Source organism: Camelus dromedarius, chromosome 21 (assembly GCF_036321535.1).
Source record: "Camelus dromedarius isolate mCamDro1 chromosome 21, mCamDro1.pat, whole genome shotgun sequence".
Lineage (NCBI taxonomy): Eukaryota > Metazoa > Chordata > Mammalia > Artiodactyla > Camelidae > Camelus > Camelus dromedarius.
This window is the reverse complement of record NC_087456.1, coordinates 35,214,145-35,240,771: the sequence shown is the minus strand read 5'-3', so window position 1 is coordinate 35,240,771 and position 26,627 is coordinate 35,214,145. Positions and strand designations below refer to the sequence as shown.

The window sequence follows — 26,627 nt, the reverse complement described above, 5'->3', positions numbered from 1 at the left end:
AACTTTACCTTGAAATAATAAATTTGATTTAAAAAAAATAAGACAGGGCCTGGCAGAGTGAAGGACGTGAGTTGTCTCAGCGGGCAGACAGAAAACTCCGAAGGCTGCGAGCAGTGAGGCTGGCAGGGTCAGGGGACTAAATACAAGGTGTGGGGTACTTGTCATTTAATTTTTTCACTTTAAAAAGCTAGCACTCACTTGTGCCAGACACTCTTCTGAGTGCTTTGTAAGTATCAGCTCATTTACTCTTCGCAACAGCCCTGTAAGGTCGTGCTGCTGTGCTGGGTTTTTTCTCTCATTTCACAGCTGAAGAAAGCGGGGCCCAGCTGAGCCGGACACAGACTCAGCTGCCTGCTCCCGAGCCCCTGCTCTTAATTCGTTTTATGTTGTTTTATTTGTGACAGTGCATAATCCCAACTAGAAAGTGAGAGCGTGGAAACTGAGACATATTCACGTAATGACTTGATGAGCAACTGTGGACTATATGTAGCCCAGATTAAATCTAACTGAATGACCTCCCAGAGGATAAATTATTCAGGACCAGGAGTGACGGACGAAGCCCCAGAAGCTCCAGAGACGCCCACGCGACCTTTGCGGCAGCGCGGGGGCGTTTGGGGCTGTATCTTCCATCCCTTTGAATCAAGACCCAGACTCTTCAGTGCCGCCAGCTGGCAGAGCAGGGAGTGGAGACGACCACACAACAGTCTCAGGACAGCGTCGCTCGACTAGAACGGTCCAGACTTTCCACAGACTCCACCCCGAGAAGTGACACCCGCTTCACTGAGGATGGGGAAGCCATTCCACCCCACGAAGGAAACACGAAGACCTGAAGCGACAGCACTGTACGTCGCCCATAGGAAGTGGAGTTATTTGTCGTGCTTCATCTGGAAGAAGGTCCAATGTCATATACACACAGAGTGAGAAACGCCCTCCGACAGGTCAGTGCCGAGTCCTGTGAAGTCAGAGGTGAAACAAGGACGTGTCAGGTCCAAGAGGATCTAGGAAGCTTCATTCTTTCAAGATGACATTGGAAATGGGCTTTGAATGATTTATTTTCCAGGCAAATGAAAGCAAGATATTCCAGGCAGAAGGAAGAGTCAATAAAGGAACAAAGGAATGATTCTGGGGGGAAAGAGACCATGAGTAGTAGGTGAACGAGCTGGAGGGAGAAGAGGGTCCGAGGAGGAGGGACAGGAGCCAGGAGGACTGTGTTCCTGCCCAGCGACAGAAAAAAAGGGAAGATGAACGTAGGTGGCAGATACGTGCTTCACACATCACTGCTCAGCTGTAATGAGCAAGCGATGTGAATGGTGATACTGCTCCCTGGAGAAGCACCCGCACCAAGTCTTAAAGCTTTGCCTAAAAATGGCAGCTTACAGTTTTGAAATACCTAGGAGCTCCAGACTTCCAGGAAACCAGGAATTAAGCTACTTTTCACTGTGATTCAGACGCAGGGGCTAAACCAACATGGGCAGAAGGATCATAAGATCAGCTGAAATCGGCAGAGGAGATGGCAGGATGGACAGTAAGAGGAAGTCTGAGCAGAAACGAAACTTCAAACAAGAGAAACCCCAAAAAAAAAAAAAAAAAAAAAAACAGGCTGAACACTTGCTACATTTATAATGGTAGCTATTCAGAACTTTCAATGTCATTTGTTTTCCCAAGTTAAGTACAAGCAAAACGAAGAGGCATGTCACTGTAACATTCAACATTCAACAGGGAAACATGTCCAAGGGGGCAGGTTTTGTTTTTAAGGTTTTGCCGATTTTAGTAACGTTTTTGCATTTTGCACTAAGAAAAAAGAAATATGAACGTATTTTAAAAAGAGAATCAAAGAACAAAGACCTAAATACACCCTATTCTGGTTCTTGCACTTCCTTTTCACCAAGCCCCTGTGAGTGACATGTCTGTTTCTCTACCTCGTCTGAAAAATCCCTTCTACGCTTCAAAATTTTTATAAAAATATGTAACATAAATACTCAGTTTATTATTGAAAATAGTGATAAATAAGAATAAAATAACATCATATAATATATTAAATAATATAAATAGTAAGTAATTGTATCAGTAAATTGTGTTTCTTACATGGTTACCCTTAGAAACCATCAACATTAACGTCAAAACAAAAGAACAATTTATACCCCTCAAATTAAAGAAAACTGTATTATTTGTTTTAATCTCTAGGTATAAAAGAAAAAGATAAAATGGAATAGAAGAAATGGTAAAACCAGAACAAATGGTCCCAAATGAAAAGAGTAACAACTCGGGTTGCTTGAAACAAGCATTTCTGAGGAGGAACCTTCGCTAACTAGGAGACCAGAGTTCAGCCAAGTCTCATTTTGTTTTGCTGTTTGTGTTTTCAATTGTTTGAGCCCCTGGCGTTTTATTTGATCCATATTTTAATAGTGATTTATACAGAGGAAGATGTCAACTGATATTCCTTGTTTTCTGTTCATCTTCTTCATCAAGAAAAAAGAACTGTGGGAGGAAGGAGGGAGGGAGGCTTGTGCAGGAGGAAGACGGCCGACCTGGAGTCCTCCCGCTGGCCGTCCCTGGCCCTGGGTCTGTCACGCAGGTTTTCTGAGCCACCGTGTCCGACATCAGCCGTATCACTTCAGTCTCTTTGCTGATGAAATCCGCGTGGTATGTGACACCAGCACCCATTTCCAGGGCCGCGCTGGGAATCAGACGGGTTAAGGCAGGGAAGTGTGCCTCGTCACTGGGAAGTGGTCGGCTCGGTTTTGTTGGTGTTTTGCTACCAGATAGAAAAAGAAATGCTTGTGCGTGAAGGGCCCGACAACACAAGATCTGTGAAAACCAAGCTCAAAATCTGGGTTACTGACAGACACCAGGTTTAGGGTATGATGAGCTTGAAAATCTTAGATTTTATAAATGGAAAGTTGATGAGGAGTTAGCTTTGATTTCAAAAGGGACTAACTCAGTTATAGCCAGTAACCCACTAGTGTGATAAGAACAGTCCCTTCCATTTATAATAAAGTCCAGGCCCCCCTCCAGGCCGCCGGCCCCCGCCCCACGCTGCCCCCTCCGCCGACCTCACTGTTTCATTAGTCTCACAGTTTAGACCGCGCGCTCCCGTCCGGCGTGCTTTCATGTCCGCAGAAGACCCTGCGCTGTCCTCTCCAGCCCACACAAGCGCAGGCCTATAGTTACTTCTTTCCTCCCAGAGCCCAGGCTGAGATGAGATCTTTCTCTGCTTATAGGCGGGTTTTTCTGTCTCTCCTCCTCACTGGGAGGGTGGTCCTTCGAGGGTCAGGGGAGGACAGAACCGTTCTGACCCCCTACTCTGAGTTACGCTCAAAGCCCCCTTTCTCCTGTGTGAGTGGACACCCCCCCATCGGCGTCCCACTGGGCATCTTGTTGTCAGGAAGGATGCCACAATGCCCTACAGGTATTTTTTTGGTCCAGGAACAGACTCCTCTGTTAATTAAATGAAGAGAAGGAAAACTTCTGTGATAAAATGAAAAATGATGCGTGAGATCTTAAAGGAAACATGATGACAGTTTTCCGTCATTGACGTGTTCACTGCAAGTTACAGGCATTTAGAAAGCGACCCACAATAGAACTGTGTTAGCAACAGCTAGCAATGGTGATCCCTCTGTTCTGACTGGACATCCAGGTTATTCAAAAGTTGTCATTACTGCTCTCAGAGTTTGCATCCAGGATCCTGACCAGGGTCGAGAACTGCGCAGAGCGAAGTTCAGCCGGGGCGGGGCGGGGTTCTGTGTGGCTTGCACAGCTCGTCCCAAGGGGGTCACTCACGTGCGTCGTTTGTGGTGGTGGTGGAAAGCGGTCTTTTGTATTTCACGTAACGCACATTTTCTGTTTTAAGTAAATGTCTGCAAGTATAATGCCCTCTAAGTTGGCTTAAAACACATGCACGTTAGTATTATATTATTTTGGCAGATTTGAATTTAAAAAATGCAGCAGCCAGGAAAGGAGTCTTAGGGTTAGGCAGGGAGGCACTTACTGTGGACTCGGGAAGCCTTCGCTGGTGAGAATGTGATCGCGCGCCCAGATCCTCACAGAGTCACCCTGTCTCTTCAGACTTTTAGGAGACGGTGTATTTATTAACGCCAGTCTGAGGAATCAGCCTTCTTATCCAGATCCTCCCCAGTGATCTCCCTGCAGGATTATCCCTTCTCTGTGTCTCAAGATCCAGTTCCCCTGAACTGGCCTCATCCAGGGGGATGCACTCAGGAGAGAGTCAGTAGACATTGTTGGTATCAGATTAAAGCAAGTTGCTTGTAACGACCTCCACTGGACGTTCACAGAAGTCGCTGGTGGTCCCCACTCTCGGTAAAAAGTCCGCCGACGCCGACGCCAGGCCCCGCCGGAGGCTGGCGAGCCAGTCGCCGGTTTGCCTTCACGCTTCTGCTCTGATGGGTGAAATGCACGTTTACGAAGAGCTGTGTTTGTTCACAGACTTGTTTATTCCGGATGTACCAAGGATGGTAATTATGCAATAACAGTTCACTTTTATAAACTAATTAAATATGAACGCAAAGAGAAGGAAAGGTGCTCCTGTGAAAAAGGGCTTTTGTGTGTGTGTGGAAAGATCTGTGCATGTGATGAAGCCGGAGCGCGGCGTTGTGATGCACGTATCACAGCAAGATCTCTTTAAACTGTTAGGAGAGAATCATCACTAAACCCTTACGGACGTAACTCGCAGAACGCTTCCCATTACTCTCTAACTTTGTGCATCTATTTAAAGAAACTGCACCTAGTATGTAATGATGAGGCAACAGAGGTGCAGCTGGTGAAAGGTATAAGTGACGGTCCAATCCGCCGATTATTTCTGAGAAAAAAGCTTTGGCCCTGTGTGAAAAGACTAGCTCTTCATTTCAAACAAAACTTCCAATTCATGTAAGTGAGATTTCGTATTTCTCCACTGTCCCCGCCGTTCTGATCTGTCAGTCACTAGCAGGTTGAATCCACTTGAATAAGATGGATTTTACTGGACTCTCTTATTAGGACGTCCCCCAGGACAAGCCCAGAGTAACACAACACGCATGTTTAGATGATTTTAAGCGAACCTCAAAACCTACAGTCCCATTTCCTCTAATGCTGATTTAATCAGCACACGGCAGTCTTCCGGGAACCCTACCACGCAGCATTGCTACAGCGCCTTGCGACACCCCGAGGAACCTCTTCATTCCTGTCACCCGAGGCCTAGGGGAAGAGAACAGTAAACGTCTTGACTACCTTCTGTGCACAAAGCCAGGAGATGTCCTTCCTCACAAAAGGCTGATGCACTTGTCCCAAGCAGATAATTGAATCATTGGAAACAAATAAAGAAAAAGACCTCAAACTAGAACCACAAGGACAAAGAACAAAGAAAGGTCTTGCAACCTGAAAGAAAAAGTCAGCAAAAACATCAAGGTTCTTTGGAAGAAGAGAGAAGTTAACCTGCCCGCAGAGATCTTACTCCTTTCTTTGTCAGCAGACTCAGCACCTCCAGAAACTCTCTTGATTGCATATAAAAGACCTGAAGCTGGCAGAAGTGAGCTCTCAGCTTCCTTGACTTGACTTGTTCTTCTGGATTCCACCCTTGGGCTCTCCTTGGAGCCCCGCTCCCCGACCCGATCAGGCCACTTGGGAGCCAACAGCTGTGCGGAGTGCTCACTGTTGACACAACAGTGTGAGCTATGTGGTGATTTCCAGCCCTTCCCAGATTCTCAGAAGCCACCTGACTTGGAGCCGGCCACCACGGCCAGCCAGTCCCAGGGGATCCACCAGCTCCTCCAGGCAGAGAAAAGGGCCAATGACAAGCTCGAGGAAGCCAAAAGGAGTAAGCCCCCTCCTGTCTGCCCTGTGAGGGACTGGTCACAAAACGGATGAGGGGCGTGCAGGAGGAAGAGAGCGGACCTCTCGGACAGGTTACTCCCTGGTTCCACCACGCTCTCAGGGAGACCGTGGCCAGCTCCCTAAAACTTCCCAGTTGCATGTCTCCCATCACTAGAGCGGGGATGAATTTCCCCAGCCCAGATCTTTTGGCCACATCGCGCTCCGTGGGAAATGATGATGGACACTGAAGTTGCAGAGACTCGGGCTTGAGCTTTGCCTCCAACTTCCCTAAAGCCGCCACGCCTCGGTGTCTCAATATTGCAAAGTGGTTAAGAGAAGACAGACCACTTCCAGACCGAAGTGACGGACTAGTGAGAGAGCTTGGGCAAGTGTCTTAGCCTCTGTAGGCATAGGTTTCTGTTTCTGTAACGTTGTGATAAAGTTACATTTGTTCTCCTCCCTTTCTTGATGGCTTTTAATTTCCAGTCTTTAAAAATATTTCCATTTTATTCTCACTTTCTGATTTCTTGTTATTTGGTCATTCATCTACGTGCTTACCCAGAGAATGTTTCTTTGATATTCACAGCAACCACAAGGATTAGGCATAATAACTATATTTCCATTTCACTTATGTAGAAATTGAGAGTCTATAGTTTGCCAACAGCCATATTTTAAAAAGTAGAAAATAGGGTGCCAGGCACCATGCTCATCTTGTTTACCAACTTACTCCTTATCTTATTTACTCTTCCCACAACCCTCTTTGCGAAAAGGGGAAAGTGAGCTTAGAGAAATGATGCAACTTGCTCAAGATCACACAGAGACAGGGTTTGGTGGGGTCTGGTCCCCCAGCCATGATCTAAACAACTGCACTGTACAAAATGTATGTGATTTTCATAACGAATAAACTAATGTCACAGATCTACACCCCAAGTTCTGGTCCCTGGGGGCCAAGACCTCTGTTTCTCCCACTGTCCCATTTCACTCACATCCTTACTTAATCTCCAACATGGTGTGTCATTTACCTTCCTAATTACATGTCCTGTCTCTGCAATTCGATTCCAAGCCCTGCCAGAGACAGGGATCACGTCTTAAAGCGTTGCTTGTGTAAGACTTTGGCTGCGTGGAGAGATCAGAACAGAGTCGGTATTGACAGAAGCTTGTTTCTATGCGTTGAATGTAACGTGGGCACAGGATGTGATAGTGTAAGAAAGGAAGGCAGAGGGAGGCACTCACTACTCAGTCCCCTGGGGTTTTCCATCACATATAAAATCATTTTCCTTTCTTAAGATCAATTGATTTCCTGAACACTCAACAATGTGGGCACCAAAGCACAAAAGAAAAAGAGTCCACGTGGAGGTGCTGGAAGAGAAGAGGAAGGCTCAAGCTAATGAAGGCAAACTTTACCAACTTCTCCATTTTTTTTTTCGCTACAACAAACCATGCAAATGATGGCCAAATGGGATGAACACAGAGTAACTGTTGAGAAAACAAAGCAGCCCAGGACCTGCTGGTTGAAACAGTGTAGAAAACTCCCTTATCTTTTATTCAAATTTCTTTTCTATATTTAAAATGTCCAGAACAGAAGATCAGTTTATTTTAAGATGTGATCATTATGTTACCATTCCTTCCTCAAGATGGAAGAAACAAAGTGACAATATTGAGCACATAGTCAATATTGTCATTTGATCCAAATGACACTTACCACCTCTCATTTTTCTTCAATTTTTGGGTGGGAGGGAGGTAATTAGACGTATTTACTTATTTATTTTTTTAATGGAGGGACTGGAGATTGAACCCAGGACCTACTGCATGCTAAACACCTGCTCTGCCACTGAGCTGTACCCCACCCTGCCCCCTTATCTCTCATTTCTCAGTCATTAGAGAGGCACTGGGAATCAGGCAAGTCGTTTGGCGGTGGGAACCTCTCAGAACAATCTAACCTCAGCTTTCACAGGAGAGGTAGAAGCCAGGCTATTTTTCCCTCCCCTTGGTCAGTATGCTGTGTTCAGGCAATCTCTCCTCGGAAGTCAGTACCGGAAGGTCCATACTGTATTATTTGTATACACAATGTTCATTTTGTTGACCATTCACTTAAAATACTTATGTATTTTTTTTTCTTGGTCTTTGTTCATAAATCTTTGAACAAATACCAACCAGTAATAGTAAATACCCTGGCCTTAAAAACATTTTGGAAAATATCTTTCCAACTGTTACTCCAACCAGTGAGCTCTGCGCTCACTTTCTCAGAGGAAGCCCGTCCTCGGCCTCGGGGAGCACGGGCTTGAGGGCCGTTTTCACCGGACGGGAGCCGTTCCCTGCCCAGACGCCGCGCACAGGGGCGGCTAGGTGACAGCTCTGGGGCCCGCGCCCGTCACTCGCTTCTTCAGCTCGCCGCGGCCAAGTGCAGTGCTGCCTTGTGTACCTGCTATTTCGTAGCTTTTCTGCTATTTCACTATTTTTTTAATTTTATTTATGTGTTTAATTCAGTAAGTACTTGTTGGGTGCCAGTGATTTCCAGGCTGCTCTGGTATATTCACTGATGAGAAGACCTTCCTCAGAAGACTCCCCCAGGAGACAGATGTGGAAATGCCATGCGAGGTACAGAGAGCCGTCATCTTTGTAAACCCATAGATTTACTCGCTTTTCTTCCAAAAAGAGATTCATTTGAAAATCTGACACAGGCAGAACAGAGACTCAGAACAGTAACTAACCAATCGCAGCAGTGACACACTTGTAGACTTAGCTTCACTATCTCTTTCTTAAATCCATTTATTTACAAGACTTTCAGAACTTGCCCTGCTAGAGCAAGGCTTGTGAGTGTATTTCTAAAATTTAATTAATAATCAAATTTTTTTTTGGCGGGGGAGGTAATTAGGTTTATTTATTCATTTCTTTATTTCTTAATGGCAATACTGGGGATGGAACTCAGGACCTGTTGCGTGCTAAGCATGCAGTCTACCGCTGAACTAGACCCTTCCCACTGTGAAATATATTTTAAAAAGGGAGAAATGGAGGGAGGGAGAGAAAGACAGAGAGAGAAAAAATAGTAAGTCACATGTTAATCATTTTAGAAAAACACAAGGTTAATATAGTGCTAGTATGTACATATGATGTTGCAAAACTATGAACATATTCCATTCAGGAGGACGGCCTCAGATCCCAGGGAAGTTACTCTACAGTCCTGTACGTGTGGAAATGCTTTGGCTTTCGGGACACAGACAAGGGTATTAGGGGCTCTCCTGAAGGCTGTTAGAGCCGTGGAAATGCAATCACAGGTCCCTGCTCTCGAGACTCCAGCTGCAGAGAGAGGTGGGATTGGCAGGCTGGTTTGCTGTTGGGGGGGCGTGGTACGGAAGTGCGGACATCCAACAGACTCGCAAAGCTGGGATGTGAGGCAGCAGAGTAGAAGAGCACTGGCTTTTTTCTTACATTTCTTTGTTTAAGTTACTGAGCATCTCTGAGCTTCCATCTTTGCTTTTTTTAAAAAAGAAAACAAAAATATACAGAAGAATAAAATATTATATGTAATATTTAATATATGTGACCAAAATGCTTGAAGGATCAGAAAAATGGTACCTAAGGTGGTAGAGTAAAAACTAATGAGTTAGTCTTCTTTTTAATTTATACACTATGTATACTTGTATGTGACTGTAGGTAAAAGCAATAGAAGACTGGAGTAGAAAACCAGAATCAACAGTCTCGTTTCATCCTTTTTTACAGTGGCTGCAAGTTCTTGGACAACTTTTCTGTTTTCTTTTTTTTGGGGGGGTGGGGGGGTGGGGCTCAACTTTTCTTCCAATGAGGAGACCAGCGCTGCTTCTAGTAAAATGAGTAAAAGAACTCAGACATTCGCCTCTATTCACTGAGTGCGGATTGAATTGTATTTACTAGTTAAGACACTCACCCAAATTTTTATTTGTAAAACTGTTTGAATTTAGGTGGAATTGCAGTAGGTTGGCATTATTTTTTATTATTTTCTTTTACCTCTTGCTATGGCATTATTTTAATTTATCTCACTTGAAGTTAACACCTTTTGCTTAAAATTATGCATCCTTCAAAACATAAAAGTGAGTGTATTGGTCGACACAAGTTACACTTTTACAACAGAGCATCGGACCTGCCCTGGAGCTCCAGCTTTGGGGAAATTACCTGCATCTTTGATCAGAATTAGAATACGAAGTCAGGGCCCCCTTATCCATGTTTTCTCTGAAACACGTGATTTTTTTTTACTTTAAGTTACACCTTTTAGGAGCACAGTGTCTATTTCATTTACACCCACTGCAAACCTGGGAGGCTCTACCGTTCTGCCCTAACGCTGTCATTTGAATTGTTCCACGTCACATAAAGAATCCATATTCCTGACATATTTCCAAACGTGCACCGTGGCCTCCCCCACAAATTAACACTCCACCTGTCTACTTTGGCAGCTGCAGTAAATAGCATTTGTGTTTAACCCAAAATTACAATTTGCATTATGGGATACAGATCAAAAGATGCGGTAAACATAAATGTTCAAATCTGGGCATGAGAAACACTGAACAAGCAGGTATAAGAAAGAGTTTCTAAAAGCTCCGGGCAGTCTTAATAAAAGCGAGGGATGCGACCCTGGGGTGTCCGACCCAGACAGCGCAGACCCCCCTCTCCCCCAGGAGCGAGCGGCGGCTCCGGCTACAAGCCCAGCTCACGCCTCCAACTGGCCGGGCGACGTGGGGCCGGCTATCCCTGAGCCCCCTGGTCTTTCCCCTACTGAGCCTCACGGCAGAGGTGGCCCCGTCGTCCTCAGGGAGTCGTCCTCACGGTTAGCTGAGCTAACGCTCATCAGGGACTTAAAACACGCCTTGGTCCCCAGCAGGGGCTGCACCCGTGTCAGCTGGGAAAATTCCTCCACCGCTTAGTGAAAAGGGTTCTGTGCCGAGTCCAGGGCAATCGCAGGGCCCCCTCTGATGAATCCAGCACGACCTTCTACTGAATTCTACTGCAGTGCAAATAAAATAAACAAATAAAATATATTTTTAAATAAATGAAATAATTTAAATATTTCTGTGCATTGAGTTGTACTTCAGTGCAAACTAAAGCCTTTAAATATTTCTGCTTTCTCCCTAGATAACTCATCAGCAAACACAGTGAGGCATGTTCACTTCTGTGGGTCTCGAGTAGGCCTCCCGCTGATATTTTTTTAATCACAATTTGAATTGCTGATTTATTTCCAAATATACAGAGATTCCAAATTACTTCACCAAGCACCTTGGTTTAATAAACGCTTCACTGTGCCAGGGAGTGTTTTGATTTGTGAAGACATAACTTCTAATAAACAAATAAAATGAAAATTGTTATAGGAGAAATTCATGACCCTGCTCTGTATGTTTTGTAGGCCTGTAAATCCTTCCTTCTTCTTACAGTCCACAGACTAATGGGGTATTCATGGCTACGATGGCCTTTCATTTCTTCGAGTGGGTCATATTAAAATAATAACCACAGGACATTTTCATTTATTAATGATGTTTGGTTATATTCAATCCAGGATCTACACAAAACTACTGAAGTTTTTTTTTTTTTTTAATTAGGATGTACAAGAAAAAGGAATAACAAAGGATTCACAAAGAAGTCAGAGGTACGAAAGGAGAGATGTGGTTCAGCAGAGAAGCTCGGGAACACTCAAGGCACCAAAAGAGAGGTGGCTCCTTTGTTTCCTGGTGACGGATCACTGTTCCGATGTTTGTAGGGCGAGCAGAATAAGAACACTCTTTGAATGAGGTTGTTTATGTCATCATATTAACCACCCCCAAAGCCAAGAAGGCCTTTTTCTTCTTCTATTTGGTAGAGCAGAGTAAAAATGTGTAATTAGTAACACATAGAAATCTTCAAACATTCCCAGAGTGCCCTTTATGTTCAGACCACATCAAGGTGGCCTCTGTTCTGTCTGTGCATTTTTTTTTTCAGGCGGTGCATTCATTTGGAAACATACTCCTAGTACCACACTCAAGCACCTGACTTTGCATCCGATGCTCAACTGACCTTGTGTCTGTGTCTCTGAGCCACTGTGTTAGCTTCCTAGGGCTGCTAAACAAATCACCACAAACAGGATGGCTCCCAACCACAGGCATATATTAGCCTCCAGTTATGGGAGCCAGAAAGAAGTCCAAACACGAGCTGGTGGTTCCTTCCTCCAGAAGGAACTGAGGAAGGATGTGTCCACGTCTCTCTTCCAGCTTCTGATGGCCGGCAGCCCTTGGCTTTCCTTGGCTTAGAGCTGCATCATTCAAGTCTCTGCCCCTGCCATCACATGGCCTGCTCCCCGCATGTCTGCTCTGTGCTGCTCTGTCTCTGTGTCCAAAGCTACCTCTCTTTATAAGGACACCAGTTATCAGATGTAGGACCCATCTTAATCCAGTAGGACCTCATCCTAACTTGACGACATCTCCCAAGACCCTATTTCCAAGTAAGGTCACGTCCATTACGTTATAAACACACCTTGAAGGACACAGTTAACCCACAACATCCTCTTGACAAACCCAGTTGGCCATCTTGGGTCCTTATCTTCTTTGTCTGTTTTCATAACTGAAAACTTCTCAAAGAAGTTGCCTAGATTCCCTGTGTCTGCATTTTTAAATTCCATTTTCTCCGAAACCCACTCTAATCAGGCTTCAGTCCCTCCAACTCCACCAAAGCTTCCCTTGCGAAGACCAGCAGTGTTGCTAACCCCGGTGAATCAGCTTTCTCTGTCACAACGGGGTCCCTCTCTCATCTTTGAAGCTCTCCCTTCACTGGCCTGCATGACCCCGCCCTCCTGCTCGGCCTTCCTCTACCTCCCCCCTCCCTCCAGAGTCCAGCCCCCACTTGGACTTGTTCTGTCCTGCATCTGCAGACACTTCCCAGGTGATCACACCTAATCCTACGACTTTAAATCCCGGCTCTAGGCCGATGTTCCCCAAACTTCAGTATTTCCAGCCCGACTTGCTTCCCTGATCTTCAAATTCACATTAACATCTGCTTTCTCACCATCCCCACCAGATATTTAACGGGCGTCTCAAACTGCATTCTTGCCCCCCCCCCACCAAAATAAAATGTCGGAGCCGTCATTGATTTGTCTGTCTCTCCTGCTTCTCCATCAACTCTGCCTTCAACGTCTATGTGACTTCTGAGCAACTGCACGGCCACTTCGCCACTGCCAGTCATCACTAACGTTTGTCTGAACTGGTGCAGTAGATTTCAAACCGCTCTCCCTGCATCTTCCTTGCTCTTACAGTCTCTTTCGCCACACCAGCCAAAGAACTCCTTTTAGATCATAAATAACATTATGCCACCCATTGGTAAAAATCCTTCATGGATTTAGCGTCTCAAGGACCGAGATCCTCGCCCTCCCCATGAGAGCTCTGTGACCTGGCCCTACTGCCACCTCTGTGATAGTCCTCCTGACATTCAACCATTCTGCTCTTTGACCTTTGACCCAGCCATGATGATGTTTTTACTTGAATGTGTAAAAGTGCCCTCCGACCTCAGGGTCTTTGCCCTTGCTGTTCCGTCTGCCTGGAACGCCCTTCCCTCTCAGGTGTTTGCATGGCTAATTGTCTTATTCCTTGGGGTCTCTGCTCACATAGCACATCTTCTGAGAGGCTTGTCTGATCTCAGTTAGCTTCCAGCCGCCTCTCTCTGTCCCAATGGCTCCTTTATTCCTCTGCCCAGGACTCATCACCCCTGTTGCACTGTGTCCTCCTGTCGGTTTTCCATTTCTACCTCTCCCTGCGACAGTTGGGACGCCACAAGAGCAGAAAGTGTGTCTGCCTGTGGTTTTCACTGCTGTATCAGGGACCTAGAAGAGTGTGCGACACGGCAGACCCCCCGGAATGATGGCTGACTGAGGACGGCCCGTCCACATCCAGTCCATGTAGCATCTGTCGGCCACCTCCTCTCTGGGCTGTTCTCTATTCTGGTTCCCCTCCGACTCCGGTGACTGCTCTCGGCTTTTCCTGGCGCTGTTCTTCCTGTTCTCATCCTCCCAACGTCGGCGCCCCCCACCCCCCCCCCGCCCCGGCTGAGACCTTAGCCCTCTTTTCTGCTCGTTCTGTGCACGCCCCTTGACTTCAGCCCAAAGCCACTGCGCTGCCTCGTGCACGCCCAGGCCCAGATGACGCCAAAGCAGAGCTCGTCTCCGCTTCACAGCTTTCTCCTGGATTCCAGACTTGCCTGTCCGGTTGCCCTCTGGGCGTCTCCCTGTGGGTGTCCTCGGGGAAGCCCGCAGGGGCTTTTTTGGGTGACAGCCCGGAGCTCTCTCCTCAACCCCCACCTTCCTCACTGCCTTCCTCACTGCCTTCCTTCTTAGCAAACAGCCCTGGGAATCGGTCTTTCTTTCCTAATAATGATTGGAAATTGTTGAACATTCTTCATCAAGCACTATGTATGTGTTGCAAATCCTTCCAATGACTCTGCAGTACAGCATTAAATCTGTTTTATAGGTGAGAAAGCTCAGGTTCGGAAACTACCTTGCTCGAGGTTACAAAGCTTCTAACGTTTTACTGTAGTGGTGCCCAGGGTACAGTTCTGATTTCTTTCTGAAATGATCAATGAAGCCTCTCTTCCCTTCAGAAAAGGGATCCAGAACCAGGTTAGCAATCCCAGCATGGAGCGGTGCTCATAAGCATCTTGGGGCCCTCAGCCCCTCGGCTTTTTCTCACCAAGAAGCCGAGCGGAACCCGGCGCGCAGCCCTGCCCACTCCCCCAGCCCCGGTAACCGAGCTCAGTTCTAACCTGCCCTAGATTGATTTTTTAATCCTTTCCCCACAAATCACCTGGAAATCAATCCAAACACCTTCCTTTCCTACTTTTCCTCCCACAGAACACCCTATGGAATATATCTCAGCAACGGCTTGTTGAAAGCAGGGTGTAGCAGACCAAACGTCTAAAAGCGAATGATTTAAAGTGGAGCTATTTATAAAGAGTCCCCAGAAATAGAAGGGGTTGTCTTGACATTTTTTTTTTTCTGATGCCAAAATACACTGTCCACTCCCATGTTTGTCCTGGCTAATGGGTCTCTTCAGCGTAACAGTTTTCTCAGACACCTTCCCTGATCTCCGCTGGCGGCTCCTCTGAGCCCCCACCCTGCATAGGTAGGTCTCTTTTTTGTCTTCTTTACTAACTCTGCTACCACAAGACATGGCGTGACCACTGGGGTGCGGGCATGCACCGATTCTCGAGAGTTTTAGTAGGAGAGGTTTCCATAAATGTAATTTTTCGCTGTCACAAAACACACTGAACCAAGACTTACATTCCATTGTCTTCATAGTTGGTTTTGTGCCTTCTTGACATTCTTATGCATTTTCTAATTCTCCTCATGGACGCTGCAGCAGCATGTACGTATTTCCAAAATACACTGCATGCATGTCAGCTAGAAGCAAAAACCATATCGCACGTTTGGTTCTGGCCCTATGTGTAATATGTAGCAAGTACTCAGTAAATACTGAATGAATAATGGATGGATAAAGGGAAACCAGCCTTTCTCACACCACTCGGCAGCACCTGCTCCGGAGTATTTTTAATCATGATGAGGGAGCATGGGGTGAGGGGTGTAGCTCAGCGGTAGAGAGCGCGCTTAGCATGCACGAGGTCCTGCCTTCAGTCCCCAGTACCTCCGCTAAAAAACAAACAAACAAAAAACTTTCTAAAGTAATAAAATCATGACGCACGAGTTGTCTCATTTTCTAAACCAAAAATCAGAACATTTGGCCTCGTGTGACCTTATAGGAAATTGGGGACCAACATGTGACTGTTCTACTTAAAATCCGGACTGTCCCAAAAGGTCACCCCTGTGTTTGAGAGAGAAAGTATTGAGAAATAGGAACGTGATCTCATTTGGGTTCCCAGCAGCCACGTTTTTAATGCTTAAAGAAGGAAGAGGTGTAATTGTAAAATCTGGAAGGCTCCCACGCAGACGCAGAAGCCAGCAGAGGTCAGGCCGCGCGGGCTGGCCGGCGCCCTGCGCCTCCCCCTACCCCCGCGGGCCGCCCGAGGTCCCCGTGGCTCCCCTGTTTAAGTGAATGAGAACCAGCAGGTGACCGGCGCCACGCCGGGGAAGCAGGCGCACTCGGAGCTCACGCAGCCTCCGAAGAGGGGCGCCAGCTTCTGCTCAGGGGCCGGGCACACAGCGCTTTTCCTATTATTAGTTTTTTTTTTTTTAATGTGCTCGAGTTGCAACTTGGAAACAAGTACTTTTACACAATATGCAATTAAGATGGAAAGTAATGATGTTTTATGTGGTTTTTTGCTGGATCCGATAGTGTCTGACCACTCGTTACGTAACCCACAGCACGTTAGGACTAAGACATCTTCTCGCCTCTTACATAAATTTTTGTCCTAATGTTAGTGACAAGCGGGGATAAGAAAGTGAGCTGGGGGCTAGGAATGGTTTTCCTTGCCAAAATTTCGCCTGTTTGTCCTGTGAACGGTGTGTGTGTGTGTGTGTGGTTGCCACGAAGTGGTTAGAGCTCCAGAGAGGAAGAAAAGTATGTATACAAAATGGTAACGAGCATGAATTGAGGAGGAAAAAGGAAAGCGTTACTGGTAATGTTCCATTAAGGCTCAGTCATCGGAAGAACACTCATTTTCACTAGACCTTGGATTCTAAGGACAATTAAGACAGAGCTAAATATGCGTTGTGAATGACGTCTGCTCAGTCCCGCTCAAGGGTAAGAGGTACTAAAAGAGACACATTTCAGTGTGTAACACAGTGACTGTCTCTTGTCCACACATATACAGTGACTCGCAAAGCAACTTCTGTGTAGCAGGGAGAGAAATTTAGGACCCATCTCTGCTCAAATGCAACAAAGTTACACAAAAACAAAGCCATGTAAAACTGTGTATCTAGATGACAGATAAGGTTTATGTTAAGATTTTCTTTCATGCTACTTAATGAAAACACATTTAGTTCCAAGTCTACACAGTGCAACAAACCATTGACAAAAATTACAAACCAAAGCTTAAGAGATCTTACCAGAAGAAAAGAAATGATGTTAAACGGGCAAATGAATCAAGGCATTTAACTAAAATAGAAAGACAATAGATTCTGAAGAAAATTAGTTTCAATACAGTTCAGAGATTTTTTAAAGTTTTAATGATCACAGAGCATTAGTACCTAGCTTCCCCGAAGGTGGTGGGTGGTAAGGGCTGAGCAGTGATTAACATGACTCTGTCACTCCCCCCAAAACTTCCTCTGGTTGTCAAAAAAGTCATGTGCTTACCTAATGATCTCCACAGTTTTTCGCATTTTTCTGAAACTTTCATCTACCGTGCTATCTGCTGGCTTAAGGCTTACACCTTTGCTCTTAATAAAAGAAAAGAGAGCTACTTAACTAAATCTCCTGACCATTAAACCCGTTGGTTTTACAACCACTTTCAAGTCCCCCTCAGAGAAAGCAACTACAAAAAATGTCTACTTTGATGTGCTTTGGGGCTTAATCAGACATTCTAGAGTCAACACACGGTAAGGAAAACACCCCAATAAAATGCTTTAAAAAACTGTAAGTTGGTTTGAGACAGTCTGAGCCGCATGTCTGTAGCGCCGTTTGGAGGTCTGCCAGCGTTAAATAGATCCAGTTGGTGTGGACTGAAGGATTCCTGGCAGCAAATCAGGACAGAAAATCTGACCAAATAATGTCTTTCTGAGTAAGTGACAGCTCAGATCTGCTCTCTGGTTGTTACTGCTGTGATAGTAAACGGGAAGATGTTTCATTTAACATGTGAGTGTAAAAGAAAGTTGTCATTTCCGTGTTTGAAAGAATCCAATTGAAAAAACAAGGAATTTTTCAGTATTGCTTGTTTCTAAACAAAGGGCATCATTTGAGGCGGGGGGTGGGGGGAGCATCCGAAAATCATGTAGACCTCACCTATATTTCTAAAAAGCAAGATTGAAATTCTGTATGCTGAAGAGAAATCTGTCCTTTCTGTGCCACTGTTAATTTTCAGGAAAAGCCAAGCGATTAAGACAGGCCAAGGAGGAAGTGATGGCAGAGACTGACCAGTACCGGATGCAGAGAGATCAGGCATTCTGGCTGAAACACGCTAAGGTGAGCGAGACGGCTGGCACCGATTTCCACGCAGCTTAGATGGTAAGACACTAACATCCATGAACAGTGATGAGATCTTCATCTTCATAAGGTCCAATGTAGGATATCAGGAGAGAACACACCGGATGGGGCAAATAGACTTCACCATGGCTGAACCGCAAATCAAATCAGAAACATCCCAGAATCACCGATTTGACATTTTCACATTCGTCATAGAGACTGTCAATCCATAGTTCTTATCTAATATGTCGTATGTGTTAAAAATCATATTCTCAGATATACAAGTTGATGGAATTGGTTACAGTTTTATTCCTACTACAGATGATTGACTAACACATTTTAGCAAGAAAAAAAAACAGAACTTTTTTTTTTGTCTATTAATGTTTACTAGTAGAATCAATAAAAAGTGTTGAACAATGTTCTACAGTGAGCTTGTTAGGCCAAATTTCCTTTGGTTAATTCAAGATTTATAAATGATCAAAGTCGATATTGTTGCAAATTGCTGCAAAGGCTTCAGGTATTTCGTTACGATTTCCTTTTCAACTGGCTGGCTCCCTTCAACCAATCTTTAATGAAAATGTAAAGAAATGCTTTTTCATACATTAGCGTTTAAAAAATATCTGCAGTTTACAGTAAAATATATAAGTGCAGGAATTTTTCAGAGCTGATTTGCAACATGAACTAAAAGGAATTATTAAATTCCATGTGCCATAACTAAAGTTTATGTATTTTCTCTTTGCCTCGGCAAAAACACAAATAAAGGTCTGTGCAGAAGCCTGACACGGCAAGATGAACTCCAAGCAGTTTGTAAATCTCTCCGTTTACAGCTTTGATTTTAGTGGGAGTCAATGCAGAGCTTGCGTTAGATCAGGTAAATGAGATCCCACGATAGGAAAAACTTTTCCAATGGGCTGTTTCTTAAAACAAAAGGGCCTTAGAATAAAGTGGACCACTCAGCAAAAATAAATTTTTCTTATCGATATTTGGAAAAAGGAATCACAGACTCCCCAGTCCACACAAGCACATACACCCTCCACGACTGCCCTTCGGCTCTCTCTCTGACCTGTGGGCTCTGAGTGTCATGCACTTGCCTTTGAAAGTGCAGATATTTTTTAAATGCTAGTATAGGGAACAGCATGTCTTTATATTTTGTATGAAAGATTTATTGAGTGGAGCCAGCTAGTTGAAAAGAAAATCATAAGGAAATACCAGAAGACTTGTCAGCAATTGGCAACAATATCTACTTTGGTCATTTGTAACATATTCTACTCTCTTTGTCTCTACTTGTTCTATTCTAGCCACATGTGTCTCCCTGCTCTTCCCCAGATGGACTGAACAGGCCACTGCCACAGGGCCTTTGCATATGCTGTAGCCGCTCCCAGGAATCCTCTTCTTTCACAGACATTCATTGCTCTTTGATCTCTGTTCAGTTAGTTGTTGGCTCTCGTTCTCGATCACCTTATCTAAGATTGTGTCTCTCATAAAAAAAGAAAGTACTAATTATAGTCATAGCATTTATCACTACAGGATATACTATACATTCACATTTTTTGCTTATTGATTATCTTTCCTTCTGGACTGTAAGCACCAAAATGGCAGGTTCTTTGTTTTGTTCCCTGTTGCTTTCCTAGACGTTACTGCCCCATTGTAAATACACAGTAAGTATTCATTGAAAGAATGAGTAACTCAACATTTCTTCTATGCTTTTATCTTTCCTATCGAGTCCTGTCATAACCATGACTTATTAGGATCCAAAAAATAATCACCCTTAACACCAATCAGCTTTTCTGATCCTGCATAAGATATTTCTAACATATGAATTATTCTTCTTCTTTAATTGACTTCTTTTTTTTAATCTTTTATTTTATTTATTTTTTGTTTTTTTGGGGGGAGAAGTAATTAGGTTTATTTATTTACTTACTTATTTTAATGGAAATACTGGGGGTTGAACCCAGGACCTTGTGCACGCTAAGCATGTGTTCTACCACTGAGCTATACTTTCTCCCCGTATTATTATTTTTGTAAATAATTACAAAACTGACCACAATTTTAGAAAGTGGTTGGGTTTAATCTCTTGAAATATTACGTCTTGTGAAGAATCTCATAAGATGTAAGTCTGGCTCACGATATTTATTCTCTGAGCTGGAGAATAATTAAAACTCCTCACCACTCTCAGAATGAGAGCTCTAAGCCAATTTTACAGCTAGTTGATCAAAATCTCACATAGGAAGATCAACGCATTCGGGCCTCTGGGGCTTCAAGCATATTGTGAAGCGTGAGCTCAGCGCCTTCCCGCCACGGCCCGCGGGGGCCACAGGCCGCTGTCCTGCGCAGAGCTTGTCGGCGCTCACCAGGGGCTCGGAGGAGCTCCGGGAGGAGCCCCGGGAAACCAGTTTTCCACCTGCTGTGGCTGTTGCCACGCGGTGTTACTCTTTTGGTTGCTTCTTAGCTCTTGCTAATGTATGTTTTTTCCACACCCCCTGAGTTATTTTCCACCCCCCTCCTTTATCAGTAGAAGTGAGTATCCCAAGGTGGGCTGTGTATCAAGGAATATTTTTATAACAAAGATTTACTTTGCTATCTCTTGCTGTACACTTATCCCTTATTTTACTTTGTCTCTTGCTAAACTGCAACGCCACTCAGCAATAAGAAGGATCAAACGAGTGATACACGTGACAACGGGGGTGATTCTAAGAAGCTCTGCTGAGGGGAAGAAGGCGGCCGTTCACACTGCAGGGCTCCGTTGCTGTGATTCTCTCAGAAAGACAAAACCGTGGTGATGGAGCTCCCGCGGCCATCCTGCAGGACCTCAGAAAGTCCTGCAAAATAACATCCCCTACTGGAGAAAATAGTGCTTGGCCAAAAAGAGATCCGGACTGCAGTGGGAAATTATATCTACTGTTAATGCAAGTAAAAGTTAGACGGACCACGAATCTGAACAAAAGATCTAAAAAATGTCTTTTTTTCTTTCTTTCTAAATTCCTATCATGAAAGCATTTTTGTTTCCTTGAAGCAACCACAAGTTGAGAATGCAAGACTGTGTGAGACCTGACCCTCTGGTTTCCCTTAAATTGGAACATTTGAACAACTTACAAGGAAACTTATTGAACGCTGAAAGATTTCGCCAACACCATCAGTCATTACTCTGCAAAGCTGCACACAGCGGCCTCAGCACTGAAGGGTGGGAAATTTGCCTGGAGAAGTCCTAAAACGGCACCCTTCGGCCAAACATACCAAGTTCCATGTCACATAATTATCGACTTTTAATTTATATAGCGTCCCAAATACTCAGGCAGCAGGCTTCGGCCGACGAGAGCAGTAGAACACAGGTAATCAGTTCTCCCTGATGCCTGGTGAGCAGCTCATTCTATTCTGTTCAACAGGGATGCACTGAGCACCTACTACGCACCAAGCAGTGTTCGAGGCACTTATCTTTTTTTTTTAATTATTTATTTAGTTAGTTAGGGTTTTTTTGTGGAGGGGATAATTAGGTTATTTATTTAGTTTTGTTTTTTTTTTTAACAGAGGTACTGGGGTTGGAAGCCAGGACCTTGTGCATGCTAAGAACATGCTCTACCATTAAGCTATATCCTCCACCTTTTTCTTTTCTTTTTTAATACTATAGAAAATTTTACGTCACTTATATGGGTCATTGGTGGCTCATGTTACAATTCTATTGGGCAGCACCACTCTGCATACTTTGCACACATGACTCTGGTTGACTTTTTACAACAGTCCCATCAAATAGGTGATGTTCTGATGTTATCCGTATTTAAAAAATAAAGAACATAAGGTTGAGATGAACTTTTCCGAAGTCCTTCAGGATAGCTGCAGTAATCTAGCCTAAAAATAACCATTTTTAACACTGCTCCTAAGAAAAATAGATAATCGTTTCATAACAGTTTGTCTTTTAAATTTTTCACCACTTAAGACATTGTATTTAGGAAAAGTAATTTTTTTTTTTTTTTGAGTTTGGTAGAATCTCACTTAAGATATTGGATTTAGAGGAAAAATCTGATTTTGGTAGAACTATTTTGGTAAGTAGTTCTCTATTTTCAAACTTACTTGTAGCAAGGGAAATTTTATCCAAATGTCAGTTGTTCCTGCATGCATACTTACCAAATGTTATTTTATGAAAGTTATTTGGTGTCTTAGAAGCTGTGTCTCCTCAAAATGATTTTCTTTGAACTAGGAAGCCCCTCTTGCCCAGACTGTAAACAGGAAAGAACCGGAACCGGACAGCCTCAACTGCATTCTATTTCAAATTCAGGGCCCAGAAAGATCCTGTGGATTCTAGGATTTAGAACAGTCTAACAACCCGGCAGTAAAAATCAGTCATTAGTGGAGTCCTCTTGGATTAAATTAAATGCATACCTTCCCTAAACACTCACAGGAGAGAAAAACAAACAAAAACCAGCTGTGTCACCTAATGATGCCCTGTTCAAGAAAGTCTGAGTTTACGAAGGAGATAAATTAGGAGCTGGCTGTTGGCTTCAGCAGTGGATAATTTCACAAAGGGTTTCACTGAAGAATCCTTTTAAATTGGTAACTCTCCTGGTAAAATTGCATTTCAATCTTGTCATTCCTTGACAGGGAGGCTAAGACACAGAGGATAAAGTAGGAAAGACCAGAATCACTGCCAATGAAAGAACAATCAGAAAGATGAGTTATGCTGAGTCTAGAATCATCATGGAACCAAGTGGACAAGTACAGCTCTTCCTCGACCACGATGGGGTTACGTCCTGACAAACCCACTGTAAACTAAAAATAGCAAAGTCGAAAATGCATTGAAGACATCTAATCCATCGATAACACAGCCCAGCCGACCCTACCCTAAACGTGATCAGAACACTGTCATTAGCCTGCAATTAGGCAAAATCATCCCACACGGCCTATCTTATAATGAAGTCTTGAATAACTCATGGAATCAGAATGCAGTACAGAAAGTGAAACAGAGAATGGTTGTCTGGGTGCAGAATGGTTGGGTGAGTGAGTTGTTGACATTCGTGGCTCCTGGGCTGGCTGGGAGCTGGGGCTCACCTCTGTCCAGCATCGCCGGAGAGCGTCCCACTGGACATCACTGGCCTGGGGAGAAGCTCCAGAGGCAAGTTACGGTCCCTGCAGCATACGCTATCACTTTCTCACCATCAAAAAATTCTGAGTCACAGCATTAAAATTGGGGACCAAATGTCTGTATATCTCAGTTTGAAAGAAATCCAGTTTATACCAAAATTTTCAAGATTATATCTATTGCCTAAAAAGATATTTATCTGCACATGTAGAAGCATCTCACTGGGCACACTGCAGCTGTATCTTTCTGAGAAACAAGATTTAATCAGTTCAGATAAAGTATTTTAAAAATTGACAAGCCAGTTATTTGCTCTTTAAAAACCAGCAAAAATGGGTTGAAGTCTTTCAACTTTAATGAAGTCTTTCAACTTTATTGTCCAGACTTTTAATTCAGAAAGCAGTAGGGCAGATACAGGGACTCAATTATAAAACCATGAAGAAACTTCTGCGCGTGGTGTAATGGCTGTGAACTTTTTATTTGATTTCTACTGTGCAAAGGTCACCTTGAAGCAGAGCTCACATGCCGTGGCCAGCTTCCATTTGCTCTTTTTAATTGAAGTATAGTTGATTTATAATATTTCATTAGTTTCAGGTGTATAGTATAGTGGTTTATTTTTGTTTTGTCTTGTTTTTTTTTTTTCAATTATATTTTTTAGAAAAGTTTATCCATCCTCCTCATAGCATTGGTGATCTTTCCGTTCTCTGAGAGAATTCTGGAAAAATAACACATACACCAGAGAACAATCATCCATAAACAGGTGAAGACAAGTTTAACTTGCAAAACAATGAGACTCTAACCCAAAGCGTCATGTGGTGAACTCCGTCTGTTCTGTTCTGGCAGACGATGGGCTCCCAGAGCAATCTCTCCAGAGAGATAGAAGCACAGACACTGAGGAATATAAAAGAGCTGGATGGGAGCTACAGCAAGTCCATGGAAAGTGTCATCAACCAGCTTTTGAGCATCGTCTGTGACGTGAAACCAGAAATCCACTCGAACTACAGAGTCACCAACTACACAAGCACTCCGTTGTTCAATAAACAGTGTCTACATGCCACCTCATTGCTATGGCTCCTGTTTATAGCAAGAGATGTGACATAGATGTCTTAAATTTGCTAGGCACCTACGGGTTTTAATGTGATGTGGTCCATATATGAGGACTGGATTTAAAAGCCAACAAACAAAAAGTTGTTAAAGCTTTCCTGGTCACAGGTACGACCTTGTCGCTTAACTTGGAGCAAGTCAAGAAGGCAGGGTAACATATTTTGGGACACCTGAACGAAAAAACATGGACCCAACCATTTTTTAATGAGTGGGTATTGCTTTTTTAAATTTCTTCTCCTTTCTATCAATTTAGAAAATATATTCTTCATTTCAGTTGCTAAAAGATTATCTTTAAGGGGGATATCATCATTTCTCCAATAGATACACAATAAACATGTGCTAAGGGTTTTATTTAACACATTAATCAGTGAGGAAACCAGTAAGATGTTACCACTAGTTCAAAGAAAACACTAAGAACTTCATAGAGAAATGATAGGATGGATAGACAGACAGACAGATAGATGATAGATACGTAGACAGATAGATGATAGACAGACAGATAGACAGACAGACAGATAGATAGAAAGAAATGGGTTACATAAGCATTCTCTCTGCCTAACCTCAACTAACCAAATATTTTTCTTTTTCAAGTATAAATTTTTTAAAAAATTACATGACAATTAAATGAGTTGCTAAGATATACGTTTAGGCTAAAAAAGACAAAAATAAAAACAAAACAAAAACAACAACAAAAATCTTCCCGGGAGATATAGTAGCTTAGGTATGTGTTATGAACAGAATATGTGCCCTGCACCCCCCCCCCAAAAAAAAAGCTAATGAAAGCTAATCCCCAACATCGTAGTATTTGGAGGCAGGGCCTTCAGGAGGTGATGATGCCATGAGGGTGGTGCCCTTGTGAATGGGATTAGTGCCCTAATTATGAGGCCAGGGAGCTCTCTCACCCTCTTTGCGTCGTGAGAGGATACAAGGTGTCCTCTGTATGTAGACTGGAAGGGGGTCCTCACCAGAGCCTGACCACCCTGGCACCCCTCATCTCAGACTTCCAGCCCCCAGGACTGTGAAACATAAATTTCTGATGTTTATAAGCCTCCAGTCTGTGGTTCCTTGTTATCAGAGCCCCCCAGCCTGACTAACACAGCATGCCATTAGCTCAGTTGCCCACATGGTAAGAGCTAATTTCTTGTGGAGTACCAGGTCATTTAAATGCAATGTATAAACTACCCTGATCCTATTGTGGGGTTAGTATTGGCAGCCCCATCTTACAAAATGGAAAACAGAGATTAAGGAACTTGCCTGGAATTGCCTGAGAGTGGCAGTACTGGGCTTCGACCTGGCACTATGACTCCAGTGTCCCCACTCTTCATTCACTACCATGCTGCCTCCCTGAAAAGTTTCTATACCTTTATCATTAAGAATCCAAGGTGCTCTGATTTTCCAATAATGTATGCAGACAAATTTTATTCCAGTCCAAACAAAATTTAGTTAGTAAATTCTAATTGTTACTCAACTATTCACACACTCAATTCCAAATATAAACTGAAATAACTCCAACTGCTCACCAGTTCAGGCTACTAGCATCATTGTTCTCTTAGCAGACAAAGGTAAAACTTCAGCGTAAAACTTCAGCACAGCTTTAGATCTCAGAGAGATTCAGTTTCACATTCATATTTGGTAAATGGAAGAGAAATTGAACTTCATTTTTTTTTCTCTATTTTCCCAACTTTGGGAGCAAGGAAAACTAGTTTATTAGTTTTATGTGGTAGATGTCTCCATTTGCCAGGAAGACAACTGATTTCCCAATTAATGACCAGAAAGGTATCAGCCTTGCCTGGGACACTGTTCTTCATCTTTCAGGGGGCAGCGGAGACAGGGAGACATCAGTAGAGCTGCCTCCCTAAGACGAGGACGGCTGTGGAGGATTTCCACCTGGACACAGATGTCAGGCTCCCGTTACTCCCCCTACAGAGCGAGGTGTGTAAAACCACACGTCTGAGAAGTTACCACGTGAAAAGATAAATTTGAAAAACACAGCCTTGTGATTTGCCTTTTATCTCCTGAATAGTATCTTAAATAGCTTATCTCATGAAAACCATCAAGATGTCCATTTTCTGAATGGAAAAAGGCTCAGACAGTGTCCAGAAAACCCAAGTTAGTAAATCCTTGAGCCTGCGCAGGAAATGGGCTCACTTTTCAGGTGCTGAGCACTAGACAAACACACTAAAATCAGCAAAGGCGTCTTCTCAGGAGTGGAGGGGCTACCACGCCCAGAAGACGTGGAGGGAGGTTGGGTGTGTCTGGTCCTGGCTGTGACCCCAGGGTCTCTCTGTCCTGAGTTGGCAACTCAGTCTCTCTCGGCCTTGGACCCTTTTTCTTTTCTTTTTTTAATTAAAGTATAGTCAGTTTACAATGTTGTGTCCATTTCTGGTGTCCAGGATCATGTTTTGGTCATACACACACATACATATATTCCTTTTCATATTCTTTTTCATTATCGGTGACTACAAGATATTGAATATAGCTCCCTGTGCTCTATAGTAGAAACTTGTTGTTCATCTATTTTCAGTGGCTTAACAGACAAAATGACATTGAACTAAATGACCCCTACAGGCCTTGGACAGTTAATTCCAGCAACT

At 43.7% G+C, this 26,627-nt stretch overlaps 1 protein-coding gene across 1 annotated transcript; it reads left to right on the top strand.

Moving 5' to 3' along the window:
- Positions 1-5,553: 5,553 nt before the first annotated feature.
- On the top strand, positions 5,554-24,030 carry ATP6V1G3 (ATPase H+ transporting V1 subunit G3; the record flags this gene model as incomplete). The annotated part of the gene is made up of 3 exons (XM_031438274.1): positions 5,554-5,809; positions 17,761-17,861; positions 23,773-24,030. Coding segments are annotated over 3 exons (615 nt in total), but the record flags the coding sequence as incomplete, so codon positions are not given.
- Between the last annotated feature and the right edge of the window lie 2,597 nt (positions 24,031-26,627).